This window comes from Falco biarmicus, chromosome 14 (genome assembly GCF_023638135.1).
Source record: "Falco biarmicus isolate bFalBia1 chromosome 14, bFalBia1.pri, whole genome shotgun sequence".
NCBI lineage: Eukaryota > Metazoa > Chordata > Aves > Falconiformes > Falconidae > Falco > Falco biarmicus.
In genome coordinates, this window is record NC_079301.1 from 21,655,600 (window position 1) to 21,667,841 (window position 12,242).

At 40.3% G+C, this 12,242-nt stretch overlaps 1 protein-coding gene across 2 annotated transcripts in view; it reads right to left on the minus strand.

Moving 5' to 3' along the window:
* The window catches only part of LOC130158601 (vascular endothelial growth factor receptor kdr-like), a 141,977-nt gene that overhangs the window by 9,870 nt on the left and 119,865 nt on the right, over positions 1 to 12,242 (minus strand). For both annotated transcript variants that reach the window (XM_056359320.1, XM_056359319.1), the window contains exons 25-29: positions 11,980 to 12,079; positions 11,277 to 11,382; positions 8,773 to 8,897; positions 8,436 to 8,514; positions 5,092 to 5,186 (exon numbers count right to left, since the gene is read on the minus strand). In XM_056359320.1, coding sequence (XP_056215295.1) covers positions 5,092 to 5,186; positions 8,436 to 8,514; positions 8,773 to 8,897; positions 11,277 to 11,382; positions 11,980 to 12,079 — 505 coding nt within the window. The remainder of the gene's footprint in view (positions 1 to 5,091; positions 5,187 to 8,435; positions 8,515 to 8,772; positions 8,898 to 11,276; positions 11,383 to 11,979; positions 12,080 to 12,242) is intronic.

Sequence of the window (12,242 nt, forward strand, 5' to 3'; positions counted from 1 at the left end):
CATGTGTTGTGTCTGCGTGGAACCACAAGATAGTGAGTAGGTCTGATGACCCAGACACCAGCTTGGACAAGTGCATTTTAGTGTGGTGCTGTGGGTAATGAGAGCTGTTAACAGTTCCCATTTTTACTGTGCTGTGTCAGATTTCCTGGTACAGATGAAGCTGAAAAGTCTAGGAATTAAACTAGATGAAGAAAAAGTTAGCCTGAATATTAAGTAATCTTTCTTAAGTTTTCTAGAGAGGTGTCAAAGTTGTTTAGAAGATACCCCAGAGGATAATCCTGTAATAGCTAGAAAGCCTAAATGACCTATGGGACTTTTCATCCTACTATGGTAAACCAGAGATTTTGGTTAGAGGTAGAAAAATACTGAAATCCTCAAAGAGCTGGGGAATCATTACCAGAGCTGTTTATTTTATGTGAGAGGGAGCCAGCTTCTATTAGCCTAAATCTCAGGGTCAATGACTTGAAGAGGAATGTGGAGGAAGAGAGATGACTATAAGAAAATCGCTGTATGCAGTGAAGGACTGCAGTGCCAAGTGTAGCACTTATTCCCAGTGCTGTGGAGCAGCTCTTATTGCTTTGCAGTAAGGTGCCCAAGTATCTTGCCCTCAGTAGGAAAAACTAAAAGACTATTGTGTCCACATAGAAATCCTGGCCTTGTTCAGGAGCTGTGTTTAGGGACAGATGAGAAATTGAGCTGAGCGTTGCCAAGTAGAGCAGTTTGTCTCATGACCACATCTCATAATAACATGTAGGAGCTTCAGGGCTTTATAACAGCTTTCATAGGTGTTTAATGAGGCACAGAGTAAGAGTGATTAATTTTTTTTAATTTTTCTGCAATGAAAGAAATAAAAAGGTTATTTTTCTTCTGATAGTTATGACTGATTCACAGTTTGCTTTAATACATTTTAGATGGGGTGCTGTGCAGTAAGAATTTAATCCTGGGTTCCCCTCTGGCAGTATCAGTGCATCACTAGTCTACTGGCATGGAGAACTCAAGGGGTTAGGATCAAGAATTCATTGTTTTGAAACACTTCTAAATACAAAGTGCAGTGAACATAGAGTTTTAACAGGCCAAAACCACCCACTCCTTAAGTACGCATCCCCTTGCATGTGTGGCAGAGTTGGTCAGCTGTCCCTGACTCTAGCTCCAGCACTCAAGATGCAGTGAGATGAAAAGCACTGCAGTCAAAATCAAGCTGGTGACTACAGCCTTTCAAAATTCTCTTTTAGTGCTTGCCACTGTAAGCATGTAGTATAATCCTAGAAAAAAGTGGCTTGTGTAACTCCTGAGTAGCTACTCATTCAAAGTTACTTACATTTTGGAGAGCTCGAGTCAGGTCATAGTGCGAGGTGCTGCATGACACAACAGTAAGTACATTTGCTATCTCAGCATGCTTGTCACAGAAGAAAAATCTTCTGAAACTAAGTTCTGCTATGGAGCAAACACATTTCCGTGCCTCATTTTTCTGAGATGGTGCAAAATGATTCTAGCTCTATCAGCTGGGATGTGTTTTTGTTGGGCACCTTGCATTTGGACATGAATGCCTGATGTTCCTGGTCAAAATCAGTTTGTTTCAATATTATTGACTTGCCTTAGGCCCAGTTTGGCTTTGGCAAAGGCAAAGCCCTCAGTGATGTGATCTGGATGCAGCATACAGAGCCCAGAGCATATCAGCTGAGCCTCAGTCAGCTGGTGTCATGGGACTTGGCCAGAACCAGATAAGTCATTTCAGAGCAACTGAGGATAATTGGGTTGGGGCAGGGGGAGAAGGGAAAGGGATGCAGGGAGGACAGACAACAGAGGAGATATCAAACCTATTATAATTTTAAACAATAACTTGATTATAAAGTCTCTGGGAGAATTTTAAAGCAGTGCTTGGCAGTAGCTTGTTAATATTATGAGATGAAACCTGACACCAGAGTCATCCCATTATTAAATCCCCTCTATGTTGAATGTGCTTCCTTGAATGCTAACTCCAGCGTCATTATCCCGGTCAATCCTTCTGTCTCTCACTACAGCTACTGATGTGACTTTATACTTTAGCACTATAAAATGCTTAGAGCTCAGGGATTGTTAGTCCAGCCCAGCAGTCCCAGGCCCAGAGTATCAGATTCATCTTCAATAAACTCTTGACACTGACACTCCATGGTGAGTAGTGTTGGCAGATTTGAAACTTGACAGAGAAATGAATACAAGATAAATAAACAGCAAGATTTTGGCAAAAATACTGAATGCAGCCACCCTGGTTTAGAAAACATGCTAAGCCTCTGAACAGTTTTGTTTTAGAAAAGAAAGACTGTTTGAAAAGAGTCCAGGGTAAATGTTTTTGATAGAGAGAGAAACACAATTAACAAGGGTGACTTTATCTCTCCTATTGAACCAGCTCTCTCTTCTGACCTCTCCTAGACTATTCTATATGCTTTTGAGGCTTGTTTTTCAAACTGGCAGTGCAGGAATGCCAAGGGGTGTCATGTCCTCAAACAAAAGGGCATCAGGATGCTCTGCAACCATGTTAAAAATGTTATTTGTGCCAATGATAATCTGCAAGATTAAAAAAAAAAAAAAGCTGACAAAATAGCTTTCTCAGCTGGACTTCAGACACTCAGTGCAAGGATGTGGCCAAGAAAAAACACACCTCTGTCCATTCAATGGTAGTTAGGGTCCTGGGAATAAGGAGACAACAAACACAGCTTGCTGCAGGGTTTGCTTTTATAGCAGACCTCTGTTGAGATGGTCTTTCATGGTCTGACTGGCACAGAAAGTATCAGGTATCTTGCAGTGGAATCCCTATGGAAGCTGACTGTAAATGGGGAGAGCCCCAGATGGTGTGGGGAAGGCAGAGATTCACGGAGCCCAGCAGAGCCGTGTTACTTCACATTCACTCCCAGTGGGCCTGATAACAGTTCAGGTTTTCCTGGAAATCTCTAAAGAGCGGGCTGTTATGGAATTTTTGAGTTTCAACATCTGGCTGGATGTTGATTTTTTCTGATTTTCAATCAGAAAGCCTGTAAGCAGGAGAGAGAGAACCTTCCTCTGCCAATTGTTCATCCAAACAGGAGAAATGCAGTGGGGGAAACAGTAGAGGCGACTGACAGAAATCTTTAGAAGGATAAATCCTATCAGGAAGGCTGTTTGTGTGTATGTTATGTGTTGGACTTGTGTCAACATGACATCGTGCAGAAAAGAGAGGTAAATCAGCCCAGGTAAAGCATCACAGCAGTGATGCACATTTGAGCTCCTTTTTTTAGATCTGGTGCCATTTGGTCTCCATAGCAATGCACTGTGCTGTGCAGAAATCCTCTCGGCATGTGCATAGGATAAAAACATGGAACCGTATCTAGATGTCTGCTAATCTCCCAACAGGCGCAACACTGGGACAGTACTACAGGGCAAATACTGTTGAACAACACTATTCCTGAAGTCACACTCCTGTCCAGCAGAATCTGTAGCATTTGAATGCTCCTTGTTAGCGCTGCAAGGCTCTCTAGCCTTCCTTATGTAACCTTTTTCCCTCTTCCTCTTTCTCCTTCTCTCCTGCCTTCAAACATCTAGGAATTTATGGTTTTAAGCCCTGAAAAGATAAAGCAAGCTCCTTCCATCTTGCTTTTCTCTCTGAGTGAGGAGTTAGCACCTCTGAATTGCTGTTAGATTCTGACTGTGCACTCTCATGTGAACTTTCCTACACTATGCAGAAATCACACTAGTTTTTTCTCATCTATAATTGCTCTTTAATGCAGAAAAATGGTGACTTGATGTTGAACAAGCAATTTCTCTGGTGGGAAAGATCATTGAGTTTAATACAGAAGAAACTAATAGAAATCTCATCAATAGATTTCAGAGAAATCTCTAGGCAATTCAGTAGAAGTCTAATTAGCTTAATTAACTGAATAGACTTGGAATTCCTTGCTACAGAATTGTTTGGTTGGTTTTTTTATATAAATTTTGGGTAGCTAATCTTTGAAATTTCTGCAGTTGGCATTTGAATCAGTAAAATGGGTTACTATTGTTATACTTTTCTAGGAAGGTGGAGAAGACATATTTCACTACTAGGTAAATTCTCTGCCTGTGCCTTATTGTTACAGAAATATAAAGAATGATGAGCTAACTGTTAGCTAAAAGCTAAAGATCTGCTTTTATTCTTCTGTGATTGTACTATGAATGGATAAACATATAGCAAACAGCGTCACAGCCTCTATTTGTAAACCAATTATGAACAATATAATTCATAGGATCATGAAGGTGGTAGGATTAAGGGACTTCTCTGTAGGACTGTCCTCATAGCTGTGATAAAGCAAATGTAGAAATCATCATTCTGGTAAATGTACATGTTTTGCAGTGCTTGTACTGGTTTTTACTATACAGGCCACCTTAACTTTTCTCACATCCCATCAATTGCAAAGGTGCCAGTCCTTCCGTATGTCTAAAGTTAAACATAGTTTTGTTAGCCACTGGTATAATTATAAATGATATTTTCTGGATTAATGAATCAAGCTCTTCAAACTTTGTTCCATCAGTAAAGGAAAACACTGGAGAGACAGTCAAGAAACAGCTGAAGTAGATATGAATATTCTCAGCTCTTTTGCTCCCATTATTTGCCACGTGCAGGAGATCAGATCATGAACAAGATCTAGCTGCACTAGAGAGCACTCTTGGGGTTTTTGAATGTGATTCAGAATCACAGGGCAACTTGGAATTTTGGAAGAAGAGTTAAACTGATTTTTGAGACATTGTGTGCTCAAAGCTGATGAAATGAGTTTTCATTTTTATCACATGAATCAACATTTTTCATGTTAATTAACCTTTCTGTAACTGAAATGCAACAGTGCAGTATTCCTGTCAGAGACTTGGAACTCTGTTTTATGTTCAACTTCTTTTTGGAAGCAATGTTTACAGTATAACCTTCTTGATCTTAAAATACATTAACCATGGTCTTTCAGTTATAGGACTGAAATCTAGAGTTGCTTCTCCTTCTGGCTTGGTTAGATAGTTTAACAGTTTTCCTCTTGGAATCAGAAACAAAATTGCAGATTTCAGAAGCATTTTTCTGAGTGAGACACTGTCGTAAAAAAAATAACAAAAAGTACTCACGCTAGAGCCATGATCCCATAAGGCCAAGAACGGATTTCCAGCCTCTTCGGGCTTTTTATCTCATCTGACGTCAACACCATCCCACTGTCTGACTCCTGAGTAGCAAAAGGAAGAGGACATCAGCAGAGTGCCAAATGATCATGACAGCATGTAGCGCTTTTAAATTAGAAATGGCTTCCATGGGGAGAGTGTGGAGAGGAGTCAGACTAAACCAGTATGAAAGTCAGTAGAGACAGAAAGCCAAGGAGCTAGTTAGAATACCAAATTCCAGCTATCTTATCTTATGATATTGCTTTTAGGCAAGTTAATAGGATTTCACCTTATAAAACTGTCTCCAGCCACAGAGCAGCCAAAGCAAGGGCAGGAGAAAGCAACTTCTCCTTCACTGTGGCATGTAGAGGTTGGGGATCCCCGTCAGTGCAGTTATCATGGAGAGACTGCCAACAAGGTGGCCATCAGTAGATGTTCTGTTGTAGTGTCATATACTGATACTTGTGTACTGGAACTAACGTAGGAGCTACCAAGATATTCTATGTAATCCCAAGATTCCAACCAACAACCTGGAGGGCAAATGTTTGCATATAAACTCTCAGTTGTGTGCTATTATTAAAGTGATTAACACATAGATATGTCCAGTTGGTGTATGACATTAAGCCCATTCTTCAGAATATTCTCTTATTAGGGTCTATATTATCAGTTTTTATCCAACTGTTCCTCATAATGCTGCTATGTAGCCTGAGAATATTTGCCTTAGTTTTGTGATGATAAAGGTTTTTGATTAGTATTTTGAAAGAGTGCACTTAAATGAACATATCAAAAAACAATTTGATGTTTTCAAACTTGAAACTGGTATTAAGCATGACATATGGATACCATCTAGGTAGGGTATCTAAGATATGAACAGACAGAAATTCATAAAAATATATCCATTAATACTGGCTAGGCTCCTCAGAGGAAAAAATATCTGAAATACCTACTAGAAATACACTATTAGAAACACTGAAATTTTAAGGAAGTGGAAGTTCAGTATCATTTTGGGAAATCCCAGTGCTTTGCAAAGATACATAGCCTAAAAGGCTCATTGTACTTTGGTTATGGATTTTTTAACGAACTGTCCAACAAAGCTGTCTTGATTAGTTTTAAAGTTGAAGTTGTGATTCTGCTGCACTTGAAGTGCAGTCTCAAGGTTGCAATTAAGATTAAGCTGTTATTGTGCTAAGTGTCACACAAGTTCACACATATGCACAGTCCTTGTTTTAAGTAATTTTAAAAATATTAAATGTTCTGGGTGTTCCTTTGCATTTGAAATATTTTGGATGCTGGAAGACTGCATGTCTGTCTGCCTGTCAAAACCAAGAAGGCAAGACTTCAACATGGGAGGTGAAACTCTAGTTAGTCTTATTTTACCAGTCAAACAAACAGAAAAAATAATCCCAACAAACAATAAGTAAAAAGAAAAAGCCGTTTTATAAATGCTTTGGTAATATATCAGTTGTTAGTAAGATCAGTCTAGAAACTGATTTTCAAAGTATAAAGTAAAATCCTAAATTAATTAGGTCTGTCAAAACCTCAGTAGAACCCAGATTTTCTCTCTGGTTTTTAACTTGACTATTTCCCCTTAAAATGTGTGGTCTAGAAACAATTTATCTGAGTGCTGCTGTGGGTTTGGTTACAGAAGAACTGTTGAAAGAATATCAACAGAGAGTACAGATAAGTACCACAATTGCAGGAGGTGTGGTAGAGCACTTTTTGGAGTTCCTAGGCAACTATTTGAAATAATGACCTAATCAGTATTAATGTCTTGATATTTAAGATAATTTTAACAACACAAGTGCACTTACTTTGTCCAACAGTAGATCACACCATAATTTTGCTTTAAAAGATCCCCAACGAAATATCACTTTTATTTCTGCTCTGGTAATGTATTATTACCCTTTTTTGAAACTCCTCCCCTGTCATGTAAGGACTTATTTTAAAATGCCACGAACAGGGAGCATTTAGGAAAGTAGTGCTCATGCTGGCAGCAGTAATCTCTTACTGATACCAGATATATCTAGTAAATGTCTTTGTGTGATTCAGGAACAGATTTTTTTCTTGTAAGAGGAAAGATGCAAGAGCCAGAGAAAATTCTAAGCCTTCTAATCCCTAAGATGCACTGATAAAGGCACAGAAATTACATCTGGCCAAATACTTGGGAGTAGTGGGCTTCCATTTGTGCTAATAGATAGATATCCGAGAGATAGATGAGAAATATGCTATATTTGTCGAGGACACAAAGTATGTCAAGGACAAAGTGTAGCTAGAGACTTGACCTTTCTTAAGAGAGTGGGTCTGAGGAAACGCTGTCTGTCCAAAAGGGGGTCTTAGCTGGAGCTAAAAGTAGACAGGCTGGCTTGTTTCTATAGGCATCTTTCCTTACTTTTGCTGCTCCTAGCCATCTGATGCTTGCCCTCTTCCTCTGTTAGAAGGTTTCCAGAGGGCTTCAAGCTTCCTTCCTAAACTTCAGTCTGCTTGAGATGTGTGTGCATTGCTAAGATCCCTCTTTAGTGGCACAGAATCTGTCATTGAGGCAAGTGGTGTGGACTGCACATGGCACTGCAGCCAGTGAGTACCTGAACCATAGAGGATATTTATGAGTTGGGGTGGGGATGGAGTTGTTTGGATTTGTTTGTTTTTTAAATAAGGCAGAAAATATAGGAAAAAAACCCAAACCACCTCCACCCTTGGAACCTTTAATTTCAGAGGAAGCCAATGAGCAGAACCATCATTCTGTAACAAAACAAGCCTTTGTTTTCCACTGAAGTGAAAATGCAACCTTTCAACACTCTCCCACCCTGCAGTGTCATTGAAGCAGCAATAAATATGTTCACTCAGGGTGAAGGAAATCCAGGGTTAAAGCCCTTTGTGTGGATCAAGTAGAGCAGGAACTTGAATCTTGGTCTTGTCTTTCCAGAACCGAACACCCTCGCCACCACCAAGTTATCGGCTGTATCAGCCAGCCAGAATGTGTTCTGGACACATTTCCTTCAAAAGGCTCTGTTTCAATGAGCTGCCATTTTCTTATGGTGGAAAAAACGTATTGAAATATGTAATACAAAGCCCATTAGCCTGATCAAAGCCAGGATAATCATGCATGAGCTTCTCTCTAAACTATTTGTTAAGCTAAATGCAGGTCCCTCTTTGTTGTCACACAGACCTATGTGTGGGATGCTAGGGCCAAATATTCTACTTGATTTAAGGCTTTTTCTTACTAAACAGATTTCAAAAGCTCTAATAAGTGTTTCTGGTGCTGGTGACAAGTGATCTGTGAACGTGGTGGAGAGGGATGCAATCACCTCACTTACCTCATGCATCACTTTCTCCTTTTCCACTGGCACCTCATCAAATGTCTTCACACTCAGTGGTCGCTTCTTGCTGTTGTTACTGAAAGCAAGAAAGTTGAGGGGTCAGCATAAAACCCAAGCAGATGCTGCACCAGTTGGTGGCTCAGTTAACATCCCTGATACAGCTCAGTTTCCTGGACCAGTTTTCTTTTTCATCTCTTGTAACTCATAAACAATACCCTGACAAATGTGGCTGTCCAACTCCCTTAAAACAGCCATGTTGAGAGAGGACAACAAAGACTGCCCAGCTATATGAAATCTTTCTTTCCCTTTCACCTCCTGTATATAATTTTCTTACCCGGTTTCCACTGCACTCCAGCGATTAACACAGTTGTTCAAGTTTTCTTCCACAGGGCAAGTTTTGGAGTTAGATTCTCCATCAGGACACAAGGTGATGTTCAGTGGAATATAGTCTTTACCATCCTATATAATTCATAACATAAAAGAACACAAAGGTGGTAAAGCATCAATTTTTTTTTGTATTTGTATTTTTTGATTTTGTATGTTCTCTCAGATGTAAAAGGTTATTTTATTCTACAGAGCTTTACATTGAGAAAAGACTAGATTTTATTTTAACTTTACTTATGATGTTTCTTCAAAGTGATGATGTTGTTTTTCACAACATGGGGAAGTTAGAATGTGTAGCTTTATCCAACATTTACTGTGTAGGAGGCTTTGTATTAGGAAAACAGTACACTTTGTGAAACCTGTGATGTGGAATGGCTGAAAACGGTCTCTCATGTTCCAGTACTCATCTGCAGTTAGCGTGTTTTCTCTTCCAGGCCTCTCAGCCCAAGGTATTGCTTCACTGGTCTTTATAGCAGTTACCAGACTTCTAAATGTCCCTCACATAGCAATGTGACAGTTGTATTGAGGATGTCAGTATATGTGCAACCCATTTAAAAGTAGCTGGCTTTGCTGGCTTTCACAGCAGCATCTTTGATGTGTTTGCAGCAATTTCTTTGTGATCGTTACCACATTCCAGATGTGTGGCTGTTCAGCCTTAGTGAAGGTGAACAGAATTTCACTGATCTGCACTTCAGGAAAGCAGTCCTCTATTGTCATCGCATTGGCCTTTTGGGGAATTCCAAGGCACCAGTCCCAGGGACACCTAAATCCAACTTTAAGACTTAAGTTTGGGAGAAGGGAGGGAGCAGCATGAAGTCACGAAACCCCTATGGCTGATATGACTTTAACAGATTTTGGAATTGGTAAAAGAATGTTGCCTATGCATAGACTTTTTGCTTATATTCAACTTAAGGAGTTGCAGCTTAGGAAGAGATGGTCTTTAAAATGGTAGCCCTAAAGGATTTTATTATTTGTCCTTACAAGAAATTGATGCTGCACATCTTATTAAGCTCTACATTGTCATTACACCCCTGCAGTAATCTTCAGAAATGAGTCTTCCTTTAAGTCCTGAAACTATTTATCCAAATTTCCCTGTGCTTTTTTTTTTTTTTTTTTAATTTTGAGAAGCTGTTAAGTGCCCTATTCCCTTATCATGGTTTTTATGTCTCCTTAATTTACTTTGGTTATAGCATAAAACTCACTAGCTTTTCATATTGCAAGCTGGGCCCTCTTCAACTTAGCTTCACTAAATTTGTTTACAAACAGAATGGAGCTGGAGGAGAGTGTTTGGTTTCTTCTTAAATTAAATTGACAGTTACATAACTGGTCTAGTTGTTTTTACTGACAAAGAAAACAACTGATTTAACTACTATGAAATGAATAATTGTCCAATTGACTTTCTGAGCTTTAAACTGCATCATTTGAAAGCTCCTAAGAGCACTGATAAGCATAAGGTCAGAAAACGAGAAAGTTCAGACCAACTACCGGCAGTTGTATCGGGTTTGTGTGGCAAGGTTTTGGTAGCAGTGGGGGGGGCTACAAAGGGTGGCTTCCGTGAGAAGCTGCCAGAAGCTTCCCCCGTGTCTGGTCTGGAGCAGTCTGTTCCTGAAGCACTGCACCCTGTGCGAGGGACCCAGGCTGGGGCAGCGTGGGGAGAACTGCAGCCCATAGGAAGGACTCAAGTTGGAGAAGTTCATGGACGGCTGTCTCCCATGGGGGGACCCATGCTGGAGTGGGGGCAGAGTGTGAGGAGGAAGGAGCAGCAGAGACAGTGTGATGGACTGACCACAGCCCCCTTCCCTGTGCCCCTGCGCCACTCGAAGGGGAGGAGGGAAAGAAATCAGGAGTGAAGTTGAGCCCAGGAAGAAGGGAGGAGTGGGGAGAAGGTGTTTTAAGATTTGATTTTATTTCTCATTACCCTACTCTGATTTGATTGGCAATAAATTAAATTAATTTTCCCCAAGTCGAGTCTGTTTTGCCCATGACGGTAGTTGCTGAGTGATCTCCCTGACCTTATCTCAACCCAGGAGCCTTTTGTTATATTGTCTCTCCCCTGCCCAGCTGAGGAGGGGTGACAGAGCAGCTTGGTGGGTGCCAGGCACCCAGCCAGGGTCAGCCCACTACAGCAGTTTACTATGTTGGAATCTAATTAAAATTGGTTGTGAGATAAAGCACTATTGTTCCTCTAAGGGGCAACTGAGCCTTTTTTTAATTAATGTAAGTTTCTGCTTATTATGGATGGATAAACATCTGGTTTTGAAATATAATCCCCTTTGAATAGTTCACATTTTCTTTACTCATTCCAGTAGCCATTTTCCTTGTGACCTCTGTTATGAACTCAAATCTAATACTACTGCTCAACATAGTCTTTACTTGTGTACACACCTACACATATCCACATATATATACATCTATATGTGCACATTTGTTGAAGAAATGTTTGTATTGCTGTACCTGCTGTACGTTGGCTTGAAGAAGATCTCCTAAGCGCTCCACAAGCTCAGTGAAAGTAGGCCTCTCTGTGGGGACTCCATGCCAACAATCCAGCATCGTCTGGTAGCTAGATATAAACCACAGGTATTAAGAAAGGAAAAGGATAGGAGCTTTGTTTTCTAACTGTTTCTTTCTGCTGCTCCTTGTTTTGGTCATTGTTTGGATAGTTTTGAATTAAGACAAGTTCAAATCTCCATGTACTGAAATTCTATTCCAGTTTCCACATGGAATGCTTTTTCCTTCTATATTCCTGCCTCAGCTGAATCTGTAGGCTTCTTATTTTCACCTAACTTAAAACTTGACTGCTGGGCCCCACTGATATCGCTGAAATAAATCATAGTTATGGATGCTTAGTTCCTGTCACAGAACTGGAAATCAAGGCAGACACAGTAATCTCCTGAACTGAGATTCATGAACTACAACTGACTGGCGGCAGGGGGGGCGGGATCTGTTAATCTTGTTGTTGGCAAAGGTCAAGCTGACTTGGTCCGTGGTATCAGGACACCCAAGATATGCACAACTACAACATTTACTGAAAACAAAATATAAAATAAATAGCTGTCATCTGATGAGGTCTCCTTCCCTCTCCGCACTTAAATACAATCTCTTTAGTAATACTTAAATTAAATGTATCAGCTCTCAATAGAAAACCAGGAGCTCTTACACTTCTGGAGTAGAGTACTCTGGAGATCTCATCCGAGTTCCTTCTTTGAGCCGTCGGCAAAAGTCTTCATCTATCTGCACTCCAGGGTATGGTGAAGCACCTGATAGGAGAAATAAGGAGGAGGCTCCAGAACGGCACAATCTCTGTTTCCCAGTCCAGTGAATTAAACACGTATCAGTTATTTCTGCTGAGCATTTGAGATTACCTACAGTCTGACAGTAAAAGAAGCTAGAGCAAAGAAGAGGCTGTGATCACTTACTATC